The sequence below is a fragment of the Muntiacus reevesi genome, chromosome X, assembly GCF_963930625.1.
Source record: "Muntiacus reevesi chromosome X, mMunRee1.1, whole genome shotgun sequence".
NCBI lineage: Eukaryota > Metazoa > Chordata > Mammalia > Artiodactyla > Cervidae > Muntiacus > Muntiacus reevesi.
The window spans coordinates 65,618,617-65,642,538 of NC_089271.1; the positions used below are offsets into that span (position 1 = coordinate 65,618,617).

The following is a 23,922-nucleotide window of genomic DNA, read 5'->3' on the forward strand; positions in this document are numbered from 1 at the left end:
CAAAGTATTGTATATGTGGATATAAAGACTGCTATTGATTGAAAAGCCCTGCTTAATAGGGCCTTTCATAAGTCCTATTCATTGAGAAGTCTGTATAACAATGTGTTTTCCTTTTGGCGAAATATTTATGCAGTGTCTCTAATTAATTATTTTACAAAGTTGAATAGTCAAATATTCTTAATAAAAGGTGATTTTTTTTCCCCAAAGTGTGTCAGTTTCAGTATGCTTTGTATCATACGCATTATATATATATAGGAAGGCACCATATACATAACCTTTCTGTGAGATATATCCTAGTAAGTGGATGTTTAGTAAAGAATGCTTTCTGGATGTTAGGGCTGTAAAGAGATAGGTAGGGTAAAAGTTAAGAAATTTGAACACAACTCTAAAATTCTTCTTCAGACTATGCATATGTCATGACAGTTCACAGTGGGCAAACAGTTTGGTCATCCTGCAAGATTTAAGGTTTCAGAGCAGTACCTCTCTTGAATCAACTGCAAGGAAGTACTTGGTTATTTGTCCTTTTTTAAAATTCCTTAACTATAGATGTTCCCAAAGTCATCAACACAGCCTTTTGGGTAATAGTTTAAAATTATTAAGACTACCTCACATTGCATTCAAATACAATTAGAGAGCAAACATTAAATAAAGGCAGAAAGGTAGTTTTCAGATGACAGAGCTTGGTAATTAGGAAATGGTCTCTTTGGCAAAACAGCTTTCCTCTCCCATCAAACTTTGCCTGTATATAAATTACGGGAGGCTTTGGGGAATGGTGACCCTTGCCCTTCTAAATTAGCATTGAATGACCTAGGGAGCGCTCACTGTGAAATTGTCTTTTTCATAAAATGGAACTTCTGGTGTTGAAAATCTTCATGTAAAGATTCCACATTTGGTCTATTAAGAAAGAAACCCTAAGATAATTTTTTTTAAAAAATAAAGAGGGTATATTTAACCTTAAGATGAAACCATTAAGTTCCTGCCTAGCTGTTAAAGTCAAAAAAAGGCTACAGCAGAGGAAAAAACCATAAGGAAAAGAAGGAAGGAAAGGAAGGAAAAAGGGCTCCTAAATTCAATATGGAAAGATAGATAGTTCAGAAGCAAACCAGTGGCAAACTAAAATTAGAGCATCTTATAAGTGAACCAGCAATAAGAGGTCCTTTATTTCTCACAGGTAAGGAGTCAGAAAACCAGTCGGCTCATGGAACAAAAAGGATGAAAGAGACCGAAGATGAACTGAATGACTTTTTTACATGGGTAAGCTATTCCTGTCTACTCTGTCTTTTGAGGTAGGCAGATGAACCAGATGTCATAGTGGTAAATGAACAAGATACTCTGATTCTAGGCAACAAACTAGAAGAAATCAAAAGCATAATGACTGAGACTAAGTGATACCGTTACTAGAGCTGACCCTCTGCAAAACTAGTTGGCAAAGATTGTTTGTGCCCCCTTCCTGCTACTTCTCCTCTGAGTGCTCAGGGTGCTCATGCTCTAACCCTTTCAAAATCTGCTATTATGAAATGGCAGAGTGTGGGTGAGGAGGAGAGATTGGGCCAGAATTCCATTTAAGGCCTATTTCTCATTGTAGAACAAAAGTATGTTTCCTGTTAAAGGAATTTCATCAGCTATTAGTCCAACAGTTGGGACAGATGTTTGGGTCAGGAAGCGTTCTTGGCACCCTTGGGATCAGAGGTGCCTTCACATAATGCCCTGACCACACTTGACTTCTGAAAGAAATCAAAGGGAAAAATGACTGTCTCTCTAATCAAAACCTGGAGTAGTCTGGGTTTTGATTCTGGGTGATCTCTGTACAGTTTGCTGGTGGAGCTGCAATGGCAAAAGGGGCCCTGGGAGCTATAAACTAATGAGTATCTTGTACTCTGGTACACAAGCTAGAAGAATCTTTAATAAACGCTGGCTTCCTGTATACACTGGGGTAGAGGTGGCAATATGGTAATCAGGTGTGATCCTCCATGGATCTTTTCCTCCAGGCTAAATTCACTTTTAAAACATTTAATTAAGTTTGATACCAAGGCTATTTTTAAACATGAATTACTGTGGGATAACAATTTTTAAAAATCATGTAGGAAGAACTGGTTTAGAGAGAAATAGGGGAGAAACAGACATTTTTTTTGACTGAAGAAAGGTAAGTAGTAGACTTGTTTGGGGGTGGGTACTGGGAAATCCTCAATTCTGCAGATGATACTCAGCTTTTCCAGGCAGTGAAATGACAAGTTGATGGGGAAGAAAGGAAGACTTCAGGAGTTTTCATGACTGACAGATGAGCTTCAACAGGGGCACATGTAAGGTAATCCATTTAAGGAGGGCCAGAGATTACAAGCTACACTTGCAGGATGATGGGTGCTGACCTTTCAATTAAGGCCCAGGAAAAAGCACTAGGAAACTCTGTGGACAGAGTACTGAAGAGAACAATCTAGTTTCCTGCTATGGCAAAAAAAAAAAAAGGGCAACAAAATGTTGGATACTGTCAATAAGAGAATTCAAAGAAAAACAAAATAATTCTCCTTTTACACAGAACCACAGGACATCATTGGTAAAGTTACGTCAGCAACTCTGATCTGCACATCTCAAGGACAGAACAGAGCCTAAGGGGAACAAAGAAGGGCAATTAAAACCATCAATGGCAGACTGAGGAAAGAAAAAGAGCCTTTTCAGTTTGACAGTGTAGAGGTAGTAGCCAGGTCACATGATCAAAATATGAAGAGGCTACTGCTACGGCTGATGACCTGACATGCCAAATCTCTTGAGCTAAGAGGCACCTTTGGACCATAAAGTTTTTATTTTTTAACACTTCTACTTTGTTTATACAACTGCCAGTTGTGACGGCCAGTGCAGGCTCCTTTGGGAAGCCCTTCTTTCCACCAGAATGTTGGGAGAAATCTGAGCCAAGTGGGAGAGGGATCAAAAACACCTCAATCCCCATTACTTACCTTATGTTGACTTGCTGACTTCTAGTCAGACTCACTTTCTCTACTGCCAATGTCAGCAATGAATTTGTACCTGAGCGATCCCAGTTTTTTATGAATATGAGTTTAGCCATCATTTTCCTCATTCTGTAGGGCTTTTTAGCCCCACTAGTCTGGTCTACACACTGGCACTAAACTGTCTGCCTACAAGTGGCTGTAATTTTATCTTTAACCATACTGCAAAAAAAAAAAAAAAAACAACAACAACAGAATTTTTCTGACTCCAATTTTAACACAACCGATAGAACTCTAATATTCACACCAGTGGATGGAAGCAGATCTCCATAATGGAAAACCGAAACTGACCCTCCCAGGCTAATGAAATCATACTACATGCAGATTTTACCTAAGAAACTAGCAGACAAGATTCCCCAGTACAGTTGAGAAGTTCTGCTCTTGGGAAGGCCTTAATCATATGGGGTGGCAGGTAAGATCAAACTGATAGTGTGGCTCTGGTCCAAATACACCGCTCTCCCAGACAGGGGCTGGCTACCTGATCAAATAAGCATAGTGAGCAGTGTACAAATGGTATGTGGGTATATAGTAGCTTTTAATTTTTTTAATGGTTCTTTGAAAACAAGAATTCTGTGAGATTAGAGGCCATTTCATCTAATAGAAATGTAATGTGCTTGTTACTGGCTCAGCACTGCTGTCATACCTTTCACAGATGTGGTAATACTTCTCATCCTGTATGCCATCCTGAATGGGCACATTTACACTGTAGTACCGTCCCTTCCCTAGGCCAACATCAGACATGTCACCTGTTCCTGTCAAAGAGAGGAGCACCAACAACAGTTTTAAGAACACGAGAATTAGAAAATATGAAGGCTTCTCTGAGTAGGAATTCAGAAAATCAAAAGGTCAATTAAGAGAACAATCTTGAATGAACGATGGTTTCTAAGGGAATGTGGGATGGGGGACCGGGATGGGGAATACGTGTAACTCTATGGCTGATTCATATCAATGTATGACAAAACCCACTGAAAAAAAAAAAAAAAAAAAAAACTTGTAAATAACGTCGGGGAAGTAGTAAAATCATAAGAAAATAGAATTAGTTTAGTCTCCATCTTGTTGGACCAAATGAATGAAAAAAGATAAACTTCTCTGCTTGACTTCTCATACACCTTAGATTGACATAATATTAATATATCATTACACTTATCAGGATGTTGGGGGTTATACAGGCTATCTGATAGTCCGGTAAGTGTAAGTGAGCTATCGACAATCAATGAAAAACATCTGGAAAAAGCAGCAGCGTTACATTCCTTTTATCATTGTCACCTGAAATGACCTCTGTTAAATTTTTGCATGGGGTAGCACCAACAAGGTATTCACAGCATGTAGCTATCCAAATACAAGATATAAGAAATATATAGAAGAACTGCAGTATTTATTCCTCAAATGTAACACTGAGCACACAGATCACTTGCCTGGGAAAAATCCTGGGGAGAATTTGTGCAGGGACACTGTCATGACTTTGGAGGTGAAACTGAAGGCATCTTCTACACCTACCAGAGAAAGAAATGGCAGAAGAAACACTCCATTAGTGCAACTCCTGTTTTCAACAACTGAAACTCTAGAAAGCAGCTATAGGAAGGAAGAGAGAGAAGGTAGCAATAATAAAGCTAGCAAGCTATGGAATAAAAGTAACAAAACTCAGGTCTTGAATCTCTGTCATTATAGGATGAGCTAGAAATTTGGCCCCAAGTGAAGTTAGGGTTCCTTTTCAAATTCATTCAAATTAAAGCTGAACATTTCCAAGCATTGGGGATGCCCAGGCTATCTTTCACAATGTGTTCTAAAAGGTGGGGAAGGACTAGAGCTCAGAATTGATATATTATCAACAGAACTGCATAAAGGAAACTGGCACCATCTTGGACGTTTTATATTTTGTTTTGTTTCATTGGTTCTAAGTTATATCCTTGGGATTTTTTTTTCAAAGAAGTACAATATGGCAACCCTTTGAAAAACATCATCTATACCAACATTAGGCACTTCACAGTGTAAATCTAATTTTAAAATGCCTTTCTATAATACAGATTTGGTTACAAATGCAATCCACCTAAAGTTCCATGTGTACTAAGTACATGTTTCTGGCTAAAACATGGGAGGCTGAAAGTAGCCCTTTAACAGCAGCTTGATGACAGCTTTTTGAAGCCTGGACAAAGATAGGAGGAAAAACTTAAAGAAAGGAGTCTCCTTTTCATTTTAACAGAATCAGAAAATGAAGAGAGGCCTGGGAGATAGATGATGTCTCTTATAAGCCACTACTTATTCAGATACACATCCTACTTACCTCTACACTTTTCCTCCCAGAATCACATAATTGTCATACTGTATTCAGATAATCTGGTTGTAAAATGGGAGGACTATTAGCAAATTCATGTATTACCCTTTTTTATACTTCAAATAAAGAAATTGTCTCTGTTTACTTAATGCTTCAGTCTTCTTTAGAGGCCAACAGAGACTTTAAAAAATATTAACTCTATTTGTATATCACAGGTATGTTTGAATTTCCCAAGCCTTATGCTTTGCCCTAGGGAGGCAGTTAACAGCAGTTAAAGGCTCCAGGCACAAAGCATTAAGTAAACAAAAGAAAATGAATTAAACTAGTATTTTAACTTAGAAATGGAAGTATAAACAAGGATAACTCATGAAAATCCTGATTATTTATCCATCAAGAAAGGTGGTACCAATTTACACTTCTCTCAGTGGTGTATGAGAGTTACCCTTTTTCAATGTCATGACTGACACTAGGTTATTATTCTTTTTAATCTTAGGCAGAAAGAATGTTCTTGTTCTAATTTGCATTTCTCTGAGTCTTAGGGTGTTAAGCACCTTTTCATATGTTTAATAGCCATTTGTATCACTTCTCATGGGAAATACCATTAGGTGTTGTTAGAAAATCATACTTTAAGAAAGGACATAGAGAGGAGGGCAAGGGGCTTGGTGTGAAAGGGAAGAGTGGCTAGGTAGCTGAAAGAAAATGAGGATGGGGTAGGGGTGCTGGTGAAGCCACTGCAAGGTGCTAGTTATGGAATCATGGGAGATTTAAAATAAACCAAATGTGTAAGTGTTTGGAGGTGGGGCAGGGGTCACTGGAAGGGAGGTGCTGAAGAGGGGAAATAAACTGAAATGAAACACACCATAAAAGCTGGCTAAAACAGGAAACTCTAAATGGTGCAGAAATAACATTGCAAATGGAAAGAATGGTTTCAGGTGACAGTCTTATTTCATTCTTACATGGTTCAATAGACTTGATTCTATTCTTGAACTCTGATACAAAGAGTTTGAATTTCATAATCACTCATTCATTCAACAAATATTTTACTGAACCACTACTATAGGCATAGGTCTGTCTGTTCCTGCCACTGTGTAGGACAGAAAGAAGTAAATAACTTGATCTGTGCTCTGAAGGAACTGAAAGTTTCTATGGGATGAGAAGACACAGACACATTAAAGAATTCACTAATAATACAATATATAATTAAATATCAAATCAGTGATAGAAACAATACAGGACGTAAGCAGGGGGAGAAACTACTTGGACAGGAGTGGTCGGAGCAGATTTACTACCAACCTGAGCTCTTGGGCAGAACTTGAAGATATAAAAGGGTAAGAGAATGCAAAACTAGGTTAGGAAAAAGTACCACAAAGTCAGGAAGGTGGGAACAGTGAGATGTGTCCGGGCATCACTGAGTACAGTAGCACAGACAGCAAGTAGTGAGAGAGAAGGCTGGAGAGAGGCAGTGTGGCCACTTTGAGGCAGGCCTTAAAAGACAGGGCAAATAATGTGGACTTTACCTTGAAGACTACTGGTTTTCAAAGTGTAGCCTGTGGAACAACTGGGGTGTTATTCATATGGAGACTCCCAGGTTCCATACCAGACCTACTAAATCCAATATCTGGTGAATGTGCCCTAGGGATCTGCATTTTACAATAAGCCCCCCCACCCATAGGTCAGCCTAATCTGCATTCAAGTTTGAGAACCATTGCTGTAGACCAATGGTTAGCAAACCAAGTGGCTACATAGTAAGTATTTTAGACTTTGCAAACTACATGGTCTTTATTGCATTTTTTTCTTTACATCCTTGTAAAATGTAAAAAACCATTCTTAGCTTGCTGGTCATATAAAAACAAGCCACAGGCCAAATGTTACCCTTGTTATAAGCAATCAGAGTCTCTGAAGGGTTTTGAGCTAAGCTGTGCTTTGCATTGGCTGAATATTCAGATATTCATTGGACATGGTTCTCGAAGTAGTGTGTTGGTTTAACTCTTCTCTCTTCTCTCTGTTACCTTTAATTTTCTGTCACCATTCTATGGAAGCTTCCATCTAATTGAACTACCTGGGGAGGTCTCTCCCACAATTTCTTCCTTCTTTTTCTTTTTTGGCAGTAGAGCTGACCCCAGCTTCCATGATATACTACTCTTATGCCTTGATTATGTTAGTTTGTCTCAAAAGAAACAGGGAAGCAGCAATCCCTAATGTGGGGGCAGGAAGGGTATATTCTTAACTAGTTTTACTGGATAAGTGTTCCTAGATTGATGAAAATATATGTCGCACACGGGCTATATTTATATGAGAAATAGAATGAGGGTAGCTGTCACTTAAGCTCTACATTCTAAATGACAGGTACACAGGAGGGCTGCATACAACCTTTTAGTGAAGTCTTCTAAGAGAGGATTAATGGGGTTAAGGCAAATTGTTATAGTCTGCTACTACTAAAAGTTAGAGAAGATGCCCTGGGTTTGTGCAAGACTAAAAATTTTAACAATACAAAGCAAGTGGCACAGATCTTGATTACTACATGAGTTGATATCCCTGTTGGTGAAAAATTCAGAGTGTTAGTCCATCATGCATCCCTTCTGTTTTAAGAGCAGCATCAGGACTCTCAGTTCTGACTGCAGGTTTCATTTAGAACCTATAGAAGTGGCCTGAGGGAGGTTACTAAGCACTGGAGTAAACACTAAGAAATCTTACCCTCATTTCCACTTCCTAAAATTCTCTACTGGAGAGCTTCACTACTGGAGGAGAGGGGAGGAGAAATTATAGGAACCTGGTATTTTGAAGCAGCTTGGTCAGCAAAGGAGGAATTGCATTAGTTAAAAGAATCTCTACCTACTTTAGGATTCTCAATTAGGAAAATTTCAATTGCAAGAGGCATTTCTCCTGTTACCAGCTGCCTAGAAACAGCTTTACTGATAAAAGCCTGCCAGTCCTAGCAGCAAAGCTCCTCTGAAGTGAAGGGCTTACCATCTCCATGGTGCAGATCCAAATCCACATAGAGAATACGGTCAAATTTCCGTCGCAATCGTAATATTCCCAGGACAGCATCATTGAGATAACAAAAACCAGATGCTTCATCTCTGCAAGAAAACAAGTTGCTTTAGCCAATAGCCACAAGCAATCCAAGGGAGTCTTTATAGCCAAGGATCTAACCCTTGAGATCCATTCCCTTATAATTCCCCCTTCTTTTAAGAAAAACAAAAACATACCTACAAAGATTATATAGTAAATGGCCCAGAATGACCAGGGAATGAAGTGTTTTCGTAAACTAAATATTTAGGTTGATTGGTAATATTGAAATATAATGAAAAATATTACCAATCAAACCTAAAAAAATGGAAAAAAATATATATAACTATATTGAACAAAACAGAATATTTTTTTTAATGATTCAGGAGTCATTTTAAACAACTGGAGTACCTTGAAGTCATCATGATGAACATAGATTACTACTTAAAGGAGCTTAAAAAATCTAGAATCTAGAAGGGGCATTAAAGACTATACTGCTCAGCCATTTGTAGAAGGTGTTGGAGATTTGATTTCTCTGTCCTGACCCTATGACATAATCTAGAATTTTTTTTAGTGCATCTTGGACTTGTTGCTCATAAAAGCTGAGTGTAGAATGTACAAATGCATAACCTCCTGGACAATACAGTGTGGTTGCCTTTCCATAAATATAATTATTACAATGATGATTGAAGCAGCCTCTTTTAAAGTTTTTCTGTCTCCTTCACTTAAGTTGTCTTTACTGACTTCATTGATGTCCTTCAATATTTTTGCTATCAGTGATACCGTGTCACTTTAACCTCTTGTCAGCATATTAACCTACTCTTTTATTACTCTTCCATTAAGCCTTGTTGAGTAGATGTAAAAGAACATCATCATCAAACATGTGTTATAATTTGTTCTTTAAGGCCTCATTCTAAATGCTTCAGTTTCTTTTGCTTCCACAGACTGAATATTTAGTCCATTTTTTCCTACATTCTCCCTAATATTTTACTTGAAATAGAATTCTAGGCATGAGCATCAGTTAAAATGGCATGAGCATCAGTTAAAATGGCTACTATGAGATCGTGAAAAGTGAAAGTCGCTCAGTCGTGTCCGACTCTTTGAGACTCCATGGACTATACAGTTCATGGAAATCTCCAGGCAAGAATACTGGAGTGGGTAGCCCATTCTCTTCTCCGGGGATCTTCCCAACCCAGGAACCAAACCCAGGTCTCCTGCATTGCAGGCAGATTCTTTACCAACTGAGCCACCAGGGAAGCCCAAGAGTGTAAAGTCTTTGTATTGCTTACACAATGCATAAACTTCTTCATGAAATCTCTTCTATAATATTTCATATGCTGCACAATGCCCTGGTTCACAGACTACATCAATGAGACAGGTACACTAGACAGCAGGAAGTTGGTAAAAATATCACTAGACATTGGCTTTACTCATGAAGGTGAACTTGGTGATCATCTAGAGAAAGAATAGACTGGTATTATATATGCAGCCAGACTGAAACCAATTAGAGGAAAAGCTTGGTCCAACCTTGAATTCTGTATAAATAAGAATTGAATATGTAACTTTGAAAATTCTTGGATGCTATTTTCCAATTATGAAAAGCTTACAATTTATGAGTCTACCTACCATTTTAGCACATGAAGAAAGAGACAATGTGTCTTTCTACTGAAATCAATAACTTTTAGGTAGTTGGTAAGGAACATTAAGTGTTTTAGGCAAAAAGAGGGAAGGTTGGAAAATACAAATCAATGCAAGACATACTTTCTTCCCTCAGAGAGCCTACAATTAAGTTAAGGAGACAGGTCATGGCACAGAAATACAAAAGCCAAAACAAGACAGAACAAAACCAAAAAAAGCAAGCAGAAATAGTATGGCATATAAAAGAGAATACAGAGAAATTCTATAGACAAAATTGACAAAGCAGAGACAGTACTGAAATTTATCTGAGCCCTGTGCTTTTGGAAATCAGTGTGAGTAGGAAACCTCTCATCCTTTGTATTCTGAGAAAGTTAACTGCAAAAGACCACACTGCCCTGGCATATTCCAGAAAGAACCATTTTCATGCTTCCTCATGACTCTCATAAGACTCACAGATGATTATCTTGTTTACCTGCCTTTATAAAACTACAGGTCCCCCTTCCTTTTCTTTGAGATGTTCTCTATTAATGAACAATCCTCCTATGGCAGTAGCCTGAATATAATAATAATAATGTCTGTAATTCAGAAAGGCCTCGTCAGTCTGTAATATTTTCCTAATATTTTTCTTATATTTAAAGAAATCTATTCTCATTGGTTTATAGAATTAAGTGTTTAGATAAACAGAATATTCCTAAAATTCCCAGAAAATAAGGAAATTGAACTTTCAAAACTTTTAATGTTCTGAAAAAGTATTCCTATAAAAATAAGCTCAAATGTTTTAAGAATTTAAGTTTGCCTAATATAGGTAAATCTTTGGCAAATAAGACTAACTTAATAATTTTGGTTTACTAAAATCAGTTAAAGTTTTTCTTTATCATTGATAAATATAATATAAACGTGGATTTTTATTCTAGTTGGGTATATTCTTCCTAAGTTTGTACAGGTTTATTGATTGAATAAGCTAATGTTACCTCTATTAAATGTTTGAGATTATGACAAATGCAAATTTGTTTAACAGAATTGAGTAATTATTCTGAAAAACTTTATTTCAACAGTAATTATGTCAGTCTGATGATAATTTATAAGATCTTTAGGTAACTGAAGACTTTGGGTTGATACTAAATTGAGTTACTTAATGAATATTCATTATATACCTAGATCATTTCTAGGTAAGTGAATGTACTAATTACTAAGCATAATATTGGGTTTATATACTTTTCTTCTTATTTTTACAAGCTACAGAGAGGCTATATTTGAGTCTGTTAATGAATATGTTCTTTTTGCCACTTTGAGTTGTATTATAAGGAATATGTATAGATATAGAAAGTGGTAGAAAGTGTTTTTTTTAATTTTTAGAAAATCAAACTGCCAAGATTTATTTAAGTTTTGATTTCACAGAAAATACAAGTATGTAACGTAGACACTGACATGTGAAATAAAGTACAAGGATCAGGAAGAAATATGAAGTGAACAATACTCTTGCTTCAACACTGTACCACTTCCTGGTTTCACTCATAGCATGAATCATATATATATATATATGCTATATATTGGAAAAATTAAAGGCAACAATGATTTAGATTTACCAAAATACCAGAGAGCCTCTGAAATCTAAAGAGGATCTTATTTGTTGGGGGCAAAGTTAGCTAAGGTTTGATGGACTTACAAGATTTCCAAAAAGAACTTTAGTATCAAATATTCAGTTAAGTCGCTCAGTCGTGTCCGACTCTTTGTGACCCCATAGACTGCAGCATGCCAGGCTTCCCTGTCCATCACCATTTCCCACAGTTTTTTCAAACTCATGTCCATAGAGTCGGTGATGCCATCCAACCCTCTCATCCTTTGTCATCCCCTTCTCTTCCTGCCTTCAATCTTTCCCAGCATCAGGGTCTTTTCCAATGAGTCAGTTCTTCGCATCAGGTGACCAAAGTATTGGAGCTTCAGCTTCAGCATCAGTCCTTGCAATGAATATTTAGGACTGATTTCCTTTAGGATGGACTGGTTTGATCTCCTTGCAGTCCAAGGAACTCTTAAGAGTCTTCTCCAGTACCACAATTCAAAAGCATCAATTCTTTGGCACTCAGCCTTCTTTATGGGTCCAACTTTCACAACCATACATGAAAGTGAGAGTAAGTGAAAGTCGCTCAGTGTCCAACTCTTTGCAACCCCATGTACTATACAGTCCATGGAATTCTCCAGGCCAGAATGCTGGAGTGGGTAGCCTTTCCCTTCTCCAGGGGATCTTCCCAACTCAGGGATCAAACACATGTCTCCTGCATTGCAGGCAGATTCCTTACCAGCTGAGCCACAAGGGAAGCCCAAAAATACTGGAGTGGGTAGCCTATCCCTTCTCCAGCCGATCTTTCAGACCTAGGAATCAAATCGGGGTCTCCTGCATTGCAGGTGGATTCTTTACCAACTGAGCAATCAGGGAAGCCCTGATAACACCCATACATGACCGCAGGGAAAAAACATAGCTTTGACTATATGAACCTTTGTCAGCAAAGTCCTGTCTCTGCTTTTTAATACACTGCCTAGGTTGGTCGTAACTTTTCTTCCAAGGAGCAAGCGTCTTAATTTCATGGGTGAAGTTACCATCTGCAGTGATTCTGGAGCCCATGAAAATAAAGTCTCTCACTGTTTCCATTGTTTCCCCATCTATTTGCCATGAAGTGATGTGACCGAATGCCATGATCTCCGTTTTTTGAATGTTGAGTTTTAAGCCAGCTTTTTCACTCTCCTCTTTCACCTTTATCAAGAGGCTCTTTAGTTACTCTTCACTTTTTGCCATAAGGGTGGTATTATCTGCATACCTGAGGTTACTGATATTTCTCCTGGCAGTCTTAATTCCAGCTTGTGCTTCATTCAGCCTGGCATTTTGCATGATGTACTCTGCATAAGAGTTAAATAAGCAGGGTGGCAATATATAGCCTTGATGTACTCCTCTCCCAATTTGGAACTAGTTCATTGTTCCATGTCTGGTTCTAACTGTTGCTTCTTGACCCACATACAGATTTCTCAGGAGGCAGATCAGGTGGTCTGGTCATCCCATCTCTTGAAGAATTTTCCACAGTTTGTTGTGATCCACACAGTCAAAGGCATAGACAATAAGGCAGAAGTAGATGTTTTTCTGGAACTCTCTTGCTTTTTCTATGACCCAATGGATGTTGGCAATTTGATCTCTGGTTCCTCTGCCTTTTCTAAACCCAGCTTGAACATCTGGAAGTTCTTGGTTTATGTACTGTTGAAGCCTAGCTTGGAGAATTTTGAGCATTACTTTGCTAGCATGTGAAGTAAGTAAGTAAGTTAGTCATTCAGTCGTGATCAACTCTTTGCGACCCCATGGACTGCACCCACCAGACTCCTCTGTCCATGAGATTTTCCAGGCAAGGATACTGGAATGGGTTGCCATTTCCTTCTCCAGGGGATCTTCCCAACCCAGGGATCAAACTCGGGTCTCCTCCACTGCAGGCAGATTCTTTACCGACTGAGCTACAAGGGGCTTCCCTTGTAGCATGTGAGATGAGTGCAACTGTGCAGTAGTTTGAACACTCTTTGATATTGCCTTTCTTTGGGATTGGCATGAAAAATGACCCTTTCCAGACAGGTGGCAATCGCTGAGTTTTCCATATTTGCTGGCACTTTAACAGCATCATCTTTCAGGATTTGAAATAGCTCAACTGGAATTCCATCACCTCTGCTAGCTCTGTTCGTAGTGATGTTCCTAAGGCCCACTTGACTTCGCATTCCAGGATGTCTGGCTCTAGGTGAGTGATTACACCATCATGGTTATCTGGGTCATGAAGATCTTTTTTGTATAGTTCTTCTGTGTATTCTTGCCACCTTTTAACCTTCTATGGTTTACACTGACTTTATTATAGCATAATTTAAGAAAGCAAAGTCTTCTCACTTATGAAAGAGATGAGATTCTTTACAATCATATTATCTCCTATGCTCATTTTTAGGATCCTTTATTGTCATTTTGGTTAAATAGAGAACCAAGTATTACTTTTCAGTAATCCCTTATTCTATTTTAATCAAGTCCAGAGGGCCCCTGTGAAATCATAAAGGATTTGTTCTTTTACCTTAGAAAATGAGAGGTGTTAGAAATAGTTAGGTTTATTTGATACATTACTATTGATGACATGCATGAGAAGAGTTGCCAAACCAGAAAAGATGCTTAGCTTTCCCTAAGCTAAATTTGTATAGGCAAAATATTATTAATGTAAATATTTCAGGAATTATATGCTGCATAAGAAGTTCCTAGAGATTCATTAATGCCCTCACTGGCCATTATATGTTTTTATTTGCCAGAGTCCCCATGCCTGAGCCTTCCAGGATTTGAAAACTCTTACCTTATTTTTATTTTCATAACAATGCAATTACCTCTATAGGTTCAATGAGAATATATATCTCTTCTACTTGTTTTTAGGACATGATTGGAAACATTGGTTATGTAACCAAGGTCTTGCCTGGAATGTCATATTTGAGAAAGATGCTCGTTGAACCAGATTTGATCAGACACTTTCTAGGAACTAAGGCTGACTTTATTGAGCCAATACATGGAAAACTCTCTTGGGAAATCTAGCCTGGTACCTGGATTATACGGTTCCCAGCCTTACAGGTGAGTAAGGAAGGTTACTTCCTGGCAAGCTCTGGAAACTTAAAAACATTTTGGAGAACCTAAGAAGAGAGGAGTTCTTTCAAATTCATAGGTACTGCAGGTAAAATCTTAGCTTGGTTTCCCAGCCTTAATAGATTTTAAAACTTTCAAAATGAGATTTCTTATGAAAAATTGCAGCAAAGCAAGCTTAAGGTATATATGGTAAATTAGCATTTTTGCAATACCTATATAAATAATCAGGCCAAATCTAATGAGGCCTAATTTTTATTTTTTAATATTTTTAAATTGAGGTAAAAGTCACATAATAAAAAAATGATCATGTTAAAGCATACAATTCAGTAGCATTTAGTACATTTATAACACAGTTCAATCTCTACCTCAGTCTGGTCCCAAACCATTTTCACACCTCAAAAGAAAACCCTGAACTAATCAGTTATTCCCTATTCTTTCCTCTTGTGTCCCTGACAACTACCAATCTGCATTCTGTCTCTACAGATCTACCTATTCTAGATATTTCATTTAAGTGGCATCATAGAATAACATGTGATTTTCTGTCTGCTTCTTTTATTTAGCATGTGTTTGAGGTTCATCCATGTTATAGCAATCATCAGTACTTCATTCCTTTATATGAGTAATGTTCTGTTGTATGTATATACCACTTTTGTTTATACATTCATCTATTGATGGACATTTGGGTGGTTTCCACTATTTGACTATTGTGAATATTGCTGCTATGAACATTTGTGTACAAGTATTTTTCTGAGTACCTGTTTTTAATCCTTTTGGATACATACTTAGGGGTGGAATTGCTAGGACATGTGGTAATTCTATGTTTAACTTTTGAGGAATAACCAAGCTGTTTTCTACAGGGGCTACAATTTACATTCTCACTAGCAATGCACAAGGCTTCTAATTTCTCCACATCCTCACCAATACTTGTTATTTCCTTTTGTTTTTTTTAATTCTAGTCATCCTAGTAGGTATGGAGTCTCATAGTGGATTTGATTTACATTTCCATGATGACTGATGACGTCAAACATCATTTTGTGTGTTTATTAGCCATTTGTATGTCTTCTTTGCAGATATATTTATATATTCAAGTCCTTTGTCAATTTTTACATTGGGTTGTTTCTCTTTTTGTTGTTGAGTTGCATGAGTTCTTTACATATCCTGGATACCAGACTCTTACCAGATATATGATTTGCAAACATTTTCCTCCATTCTGTAGGCTGTCTTTTCACTTTCTTGATGATGTCCTTTAATGCACAAAAGTTTTAAATTGTTATGAAGTCCAGTTCATCTATTTTTTTCCTTCTGTTGCTCGTGAGACCAACCTTATTTTGAGATTAAGAACGATCTTTCTAGGACTTCCCTGGTGGTTCAGTGGTTAAGACCCCATGCTCCCAATGCAAGGGGCACAGGTTTGATACCTGGTTGAGAAGCTACAATCCCACATGCTAAGCAAAATGGCCAAACAAACAAGAATCTTCATTTGAGATTATCTTTGATCAAAAGGAGGAAAATGAATAGAAAGTTTTTTGGTTTCAAAGGAAAACTGAATCATCTATAGCATACCATTCCAGGTTATCAGAATCTAGTTACTGTCTTTGAACAATTTTGTATATCTTGATAAACTGCAGGTTGCTGATGACTATGCAAACTTTGTCTTCTGTGGTAGATGTAACTGACTTCCATTCCTGTGTAGAAAAACCAGCTTTGGTACCTATTTGGAAACTGGACTGGATCCTATTACCTTGCCCAAATTGTTGAGCCTTACCAACTTTTCAATTCTTCTAGTTTTCCTCAATATCTGGCTAATACTCTCAAATCTAACTTCTCCAAATTTTCTTCCTGCTGCCTGACTTGAAGTCATCAAGAACTAAAACCTGACTGCTCAAATCCTTATTGGGATCCTATGTTGCCTTACAGCTTGCTCTCTTCTCTGGGATCTGAAGCAGTTCTGCAAACTAAAGCCACATGTACCTGGAAGAACTCATCACTGCAGCAGACAATGCATGACTGGAAACCTCCTTGAATAAGCTGATGCCTGGACCACTAAGGAAGTCTGGAGGAATGCTCAGGTCATATACATCCTTATATGAGTGGTAATCTAGACTTTGGACACTGTCATCAAGAGCATCTGCATCCTCCTTCCATAAGTGGTCTGCAAAATGGGTTTTCCTTCACTTGTCTTAGAATACACTTGACCTTTATAGTTCACTTCTTGGCTTTTACTATAATATAAACTTTTTCATTAATATTTTTTTACAGTTTATTTTTCCCTCTTTTAAGATGCCTGATCTCCAAGCCCCTAAAACAATTGATTTTTGCCACCACCTCTCAACCAGTGGTCTTATAGGAATAACACCAAGACTCCTCAAGAGACTATTTCTTAGATGCCTGTTCACCCTACTCTGGTGGCTTATGATTTATCACTATCTGGTGGCCTCTGAATTATTCAGCGATGGATGCTATTTGTCTTAACCAAAAGGAGGAAATTATGATGTTGAAGTTTATCTGAGTCCTGTTCTCCCCAGAAAGCAGTGATAGTTAAGAACCCCCACCCCTATCATTTTTTTTCCCCAGGAAAAGGCAAACTGCAAGTGACCATCCTACCCTGGCATATTATTGAGATAAAACCCATCTCCATCTTTCCCAATGATTCCTATAAGACTTGCACATGACCCCATTATTTACCTGCCTTTATAACGCCAGGCATCTTTCCTTTCCTTTAATATATTACTCATTAATCAATCTTCTCCCTATTCCAATAGCTGGATAAAATAATTTCTTCAAGTGCATTTTGTCTTTCACATTATCAACACAAATGTATTTGGAGGACAAACCAAGTTCAGCATACATATTTCTGAAAACTTTGAAAAATATATCTACAGCTTTGTGGTTAGGTCATTTTTTTTCTTTACCAGAAACATGATCTGGTGAACTGTAAACCACAAAGTCTATTTTAAAGAAAAAGCACAGGGCTCAGTCAACTGCATTTGCTAATATGCATTTGGTATTTTCATGTCCATGAGGTCAGAGAGCAGGGATTCTTGGATCATGACATCAAGAAAGACATTTTGTGAAAAATGTCAGGTAGCTACCTCACCAGGCAGAGCCAGATACCTGCACTATTCAAAAAACAGCTAATTGTTACTGGCAAAGATTTTGCAACAATCGTCTCTACCCTTCCATCTCCCAGTCCTGGTATCAAAAGTCAGCAATATAAATTTTCAGTATTTTCTTACTTGAACCTCTCTAAGACCTGTTCAGATGTCTATTTTCTCTTTTAGTATTAGCATAACTCTTACGATTCTTTTCCTCCATAATAGCTACTTTGGAATTTGCTATTTGGACTTTTCTCTCTTGTTGGCATATAATAAAAATAATAGCCAACACTGAGTGCTTACCTTGTGCCAGGAACTGTACTAGATACTTCCTAATGTTAGCTCAATTTTCTCAGTAGCCCTGTGAGGTAGGCATTATTATTATTTCCATTTTTCAAATGAGGAAACGAAACTACAGGGAGATTAGGTATTAGGTTGGTATTAAAGTAATTGCAGTTTTGGACCATGAATTTTAAATCATTATAACTAGGCTCAAACACATCTTTGTAAGTCAAAATAGGAACCATTACAATCACACATTTTTGCCAATGAGAAATAAGTCTGTTTATTCTTGTTAGCATAAATATCCATGCTTCGGGATTCCACGAACTCTTGGGAAGCATTTTCTGCATCCTGCTGGTTGTGGAAGTTTTCCCTGCAGAAAGTTGTCAAGATGCTTGAAGAAGTGGTAGTCTATTGGTAAGAGGTCAGGTGAACATGGCAGATGAGGCAAAACTTTGTAGCCCAATTCGTTCAACTTTTGAAGTGTTAGTTGTGCAATGTGCAGTTCGGTGTTGTCGTGGAGAATAATTGAGTCCATTCTGTTAACCAATGCCAACTGCAGGCACTGCAGTTTTCAGTGCATCTCGTCAATTTGCTGAGCATAATTCTCAGATGTGATGGTTTTGCTGGGATTCAGAAAGTTGTAGTGGATCAGACGGCAGCAGACCACCCAACAGTGACCGTAACCTTTATTTGATGCATGTTTGGCTTTGGGAAGTGCTTTGGAGCTACTTCTCGGTCCAACAACTGAGCTGGTCATCAATGGTTGTCCTACAAAATCTGCTTTTCAGCACACGTCACAATCCGATCAAGAAATGGTTCATTTTTGTTGTGGAGAATAAGAGAACACAACACTTCAAAATGACGATTTTTTTTTGATTTGTGGTCAGCTCATGAGGCACCCACTTACTGAGCTTTTTCATCATTCCTATTTGCTCCAAATGCCAAACCACCATAGATAGTCAACGTTGAGTTCTTTGGCAACTTCTTTGTAGCTATAAGAGGATCAGCTTCAATGATGGCTCTCAATTGTTCGTTGTCAACTTCCGATGTCCAGCCACTATGCTCCTCATCATCAAAGATCTCATATTCTTTGCAAAACTTCTTGAACCACCACTGCAGTGTATGTTCCTTAGCACTTTCTGGGTCAAAAGTGTTATTAATGTTGAGTGTTGTCTCTGCTGCTTTACAACCCATTTTAAACTCGAATAAAAAAATGGCTTGAATTTGCTTTATGTCTATCATCATTTCTACAGTCTAAAAAATATATATAAAATAAACAGCAAGTAATGAATCACTGGCAAAAAAAACATAGTGAGGAATGCACATTAAAATGATATATAACCACATTTATAAAGAATATATTCCAAAGTTCAATAATGCAAAACCGCAATCACTTTTGCACCAACCTAATAACTCATCAGAAGAACTATACAGAAACGATCTTAATGACCTGGATAACCACAATGAAGTGATCACTCACCTAGAGCCAGATATCCTGGAGTGCAAAATCAAGTGGGCCTTAGGAAGCATCACTATGAACAAAGCTAGTGGAGGTGATGGAATTCTACCTGAGTTACTTCAAATCCTAAAAGATGACGCTGTTAAAGTGCTGCACTCAACACACCAGCAAGTTTGGAAAATTCAGCAGTGGCCACAGGACTGGAAAAAGTCAGTTTTCATTCCAATCCCAAAGAAGGGCAATGCCAAAGAATGTTCAAACTACCACACAATTGCACTCATTTCACACACTAGCATGGTAATGCTCAAAATCCTCCAAACTAACCTTCAACAGTATGTGAACTGAGAACTTCCAGATGTCGAAGCTGGATTTAGAAAAGGCGGAGGAACCAGAGATCAAATTGCCAATATCTGTTTGATCATTTAGAATTCCAGAAAAACTTCTACTTCTGCTTCATTGGCTACTTGAAAGCTATTGACTTTGTATATCACAACAAACTGTGAAAATTCTGAAAGAGATGGGACTATCAGACCACCTTACCTGCCTCTTGAGAAACCTGTATGCAGGTCAAGAAGCAAGAGTTAGAACCGGACATGGAAGAGTGAACTGGTTCTAAATTGGGAAAGGAGTATGTCAAGGCTGTACACTGTCACCCTGCTCATTTCACTTATATGCAGAATACATCATGTGAAACACCAGGCTGGATGATGCACAAGTTGGAATCAAGGCTGCAGGGAGAAATATCAATAACCTCAGATATGCAGATGATACCACCCTACTCTGTGGGAGAAGGCGAGGGTGGGATGATTTGAGAGAATAGCATTGACACATGTATATTACCATATGTGAAATAGATCACCAGTGCAAGTTTGATGCATGAAACAGGGCACTCAAAGCTGGTGTACTGGAACAACCCCGATGGACGGGATGGGGAGGGAGGTGGGTTTGGGACAGGGGGCACATGTACACCCAGGGCAGAATCATGTCACTATATGGCAAAAACCACCACAATATTGTAAAGTACTTAGCCTCCAATTAAAATAAATATATAATTTAAAAAGATGACACCACCCTTATGGCAGAAAGCAAAGAGGAACTAAAGAACCTCCTGATGAAGGTGAAAGAGGAGAGTGAAAATGCTGGCTTAAAACTCAACATTCAAAAAATGAAGATCATGGCATCTGGTCCCATCCCTTCATGGCAAATAGATGGGGAAATAATGGAAACAGTGACAGACTTTCTTTTTTTGGCTCCAAAATCACATGTGGATGGTGACTGCAGCCATGAAATTAAAAGATGGTGACTGCAGCCATGAAATTAAAAGATGTTTGCTCCTTGGAAGAAAAGCTATGACAAACCTAGACAGCATATTAAAAAGCAGAGATATTACTTTGCTGACAAAGGTCTGTATAGTCAAAGTTATGGTTTTTCCAGTAGTCCTGTATGGATGTGAGAGTTGGACCATAAAGAGGGCTGAGCATTGAAGAATTGATGCCTTTGAACTGTGGTGTTGGAGACTCTTGAGAATCCCTTGGACTGCAAGATCAAACCAGTCAATCCTAAGGGAAATCAGTCCTGAATATTCATTGGAAGGACTGATGCTGAAGCTGAAGTTCCAATACTTTGGCCACCTGATGAGAAGAGCTGACTCATTGGAAAAGACCCCGATGTTGGGAAAGATTGAAGACAGGAGGAGAAGAGGACAACAAAAGATGAGATGGCTGGATGGCATCACTGATTCAGTGGACATGAGTTTGAGCAAGCTCTGGGAGATGGTGAAGGACAGGGAGGCCTGTGTGTTGCAGTCCATGGGGCCGCAGAGTCAGACACGACTGAGCCACTGAACTGAATAAGTCATCCAAGGTCTTAAGGTTAGGAAATGGCTGATCTTGAATTCAAATTTAGACAGCCTCTGGCTCCTCAGTCCACAAGCTTAATCACTTAACTAAACAATTTTCATAACAGTCTCTCAACATCTATTGCTTATCATCTTTTTCATAATATCCTCTACTTCTCTTTCATGTCTCTTCCCCTTTTACCATTTCAGTTTTGTAATGCTGTGAAATGAGTCTATTTTGTCAGTTTTATACTACCTCTTTACTTGCCTTTCCCAATTTACCACTTCACTACTTTTTATGGTGGCTTCTATCCCCTTTGCCATTTTCTGATTTGAGGAACTTTTGGTTAAAAAATGAACCACAACAGATCCTTCTATGAGGAACCTTTCTATCCAGATGTCTCCTATAATAACCCACCAGACTTTAATCATTTTAACTTTCAGGTTATTTGGGTTTGGGATAAATGTGTTTTTAAAATCCCCCCAAAGGCAAGTAAATGACCCAGGGCCAAATTTGTACAAATTGACTTTGTGGTGGTCCCTTCCTCTCTATAACCCCAATTTATCTACTGACCTAGCACCTTTGGATTTAGAATTTATACAGGAATATGTGTGAAAAAGGATTAGGTCAAGAAGGCCCTACTTGTTAAAAGAAACAAATCCATTAACTGTTTGACAAAACTGAAAATGTTATCCAAGAAATAAAATAAACATGACAGCAGCATAATTCTACACAGTTCTCGCTCTCTATACACCATATGGCATGATAAGCAGTTACTATTGAAGACAAATGAAGGCTTGGGAAGAGTAGAAATAAGGTAATATTTACCTAAAAATGAATCAAGAATACTGACTACAAATTCATTATGTTGCAAAGTACCAGAAGTTTGCTTTTAGAATCTATAGACCGTATTTCCTTTTGGATAATTATCCAGTCCAAGGTAAACTAATGGAAAAAACTGCAAAACAGTTCTATTTACCACCAAGAATCTTAGATAGCTTATAAACAGAACCTAACATTTGCACTACAGAAGAGTCAAAGTGGTGAGTAGGTCCCTGAAGATTGCTGTAAGATTAACTCAGCTAGGGAATAAATTGAATAGACAGGTCACGATGAACTGAATTCACTTGTTGTTTCCTTTGGACGTGCAAGGTCTCATTTCTCTGGATCTAGCCTCTTTAGTACATTTTTCTCAGATGACACAGGTGGAATTTTCTTGGTGTAAAATGTCTTTATTCAGTAAAGTATAGATTAGCAAATCAAAGTCTTCACTTGGCTAGTGAATTTTTTTCTTTCATATAGTCTACTGTTAGAGAAGAAAGTAAATGAGAAGAAGTCAAACAAGTTCCCAAAAGCAATTTCCCAGCATGCAGCCCAGGTTCAGCCCAGATTTCATCAATATCTGCTACCACCAAGGATCTTATCCAATTAGAATCTAGGGCATAGGAACACTATGTAACTAAGTGATAGCAGTAAACTTCACCCAGCTCTAGTCTACTGTGCTTACTAAGGCAGAAATGGACAGATAAAATTTTTAAAGAGGTTCAAGAATATGTATGAAACAAAAAAAATGTGTCATGTAACTGTTCCCTGAACCAGAAAATTTAATTAACCAGAATATTCCCTTCCTGAGCATTCTGGTTAATAAAAAACATCACTTTTTACTTTAAACTCTCATTTAATAAACTTAAAAAACCTCAATGGTTTAGACATCAATATTGGGCTGAGGAATTAAATGTACTTTCTTCCTCCACAAGAAAAATAACATTTTAGGTATAATTGATGGAAATCGTGCCTGCTCAACCTTTTCTAGTTAAACAGAAAAAAACACAAAAGCACTGGCAAAGCAGCTGGCCCAGGCTTAATATATATGTATTTGTATTTCTGCACCTGGTACTGGCACACAAGATGAGTATCTCAAGAGCCAATGACTTAATGTGCTTGCATCCCCAACCTACATAATAGACCCCATTTAATTGGCTACAGTTTATATTAGGTGTGGATAGGAGGAAATGCCACTGTGTCCAGTGAACTGATCACAACCTCTTTTGAATCAGGAGAGAGAGGATGGTGCCTGCTTTAAAATTGCAGAGAATGCTTTCAGACTTTCTAGCTTCTGCTGATGCAAATCTAGGGTAACTTCTGACATACAAGAAAAACATATGGATGCTCCTCACATATTGTTTTGGTCATAGGATGAAGCCTCTCTACAACATTTGAGCATGTGTCACTTACATTGTTCAAAACTTGGATTAAAAACATCTAGAGAGTTGTCATGTTATGTCTATGTTAATTATAAATACCCCCAAAGACAGAATATAAAATTTTTAGCATTCTTTTTACACCTTTTCTGCAAACAAAGGACTAGTTAAATTCTGAAAAAAATTATCCACAATTATTGGGCTTCGCAGGTGGCTCAGTGGTATAGAATCTGCCTGCAAATGCAGGGGATGTAGACGCAGTTCAATCCCTGGGTCTGGAAGATCCCTTGGAGAAGGAAATGGCAACCCATTCCAGTATTCTTGCCTGGGAAATCCCATGGACAGAGGAGCCTGGCAGCTACAGTCCATGGGATCACAAAGAGTAGAACATGACTTAGCGACTAAACACACACAGACATCCGCAATTATATACATATATTTCTACTCGATATCTTTCACCTGTAGATTGTGACTTCCTAGTGAAATGGTA

General features: G+C 38.0%; 2 protein-coding genes across 4 annotated transcripts in view; one reads left to right on the forward strand and one right to left on the reverse strand.

The window, feature by feature from the left end:
- PIN4 (peptidylprolyl cis/trans isomerase, NIMA-interacting 4) overlaps positions 1-23,922 on the forward strand; it is a 1,195,450-nt gene that overhangs the window by 306,925 nt on the left and 864,603 nt on the right. The window lies entirely within an intron of this gene.
- Positions 1-23,922, reverse strand: part of HDAC8 (histone deacetylase 8) — a 250,811-nt gene that overhangs the window by 166,211 nt on the left and 60,678 nt on the right. For both annotated transcript variants that reach the window (XM_065915296.1, XM_065915297.1), the window contains 3 exons: positions 8,239-8,351; positions 4,415-4,492; positions 3,643-3,751 (listed from right to left, as the gene is read on the reverse strand). In XM_065915296.1, coding sequence (XP_065771368.1) covers positions 3,643-3,751; positions 4,415-4,492; positions 8,239-8,351 — 300 coding nt within the window. The remainder of the gene's footprint in view (positions 1-3,642; positions 3,752-4,414; positions 4,493-8,238; positions 8,352-23,922) is intronic.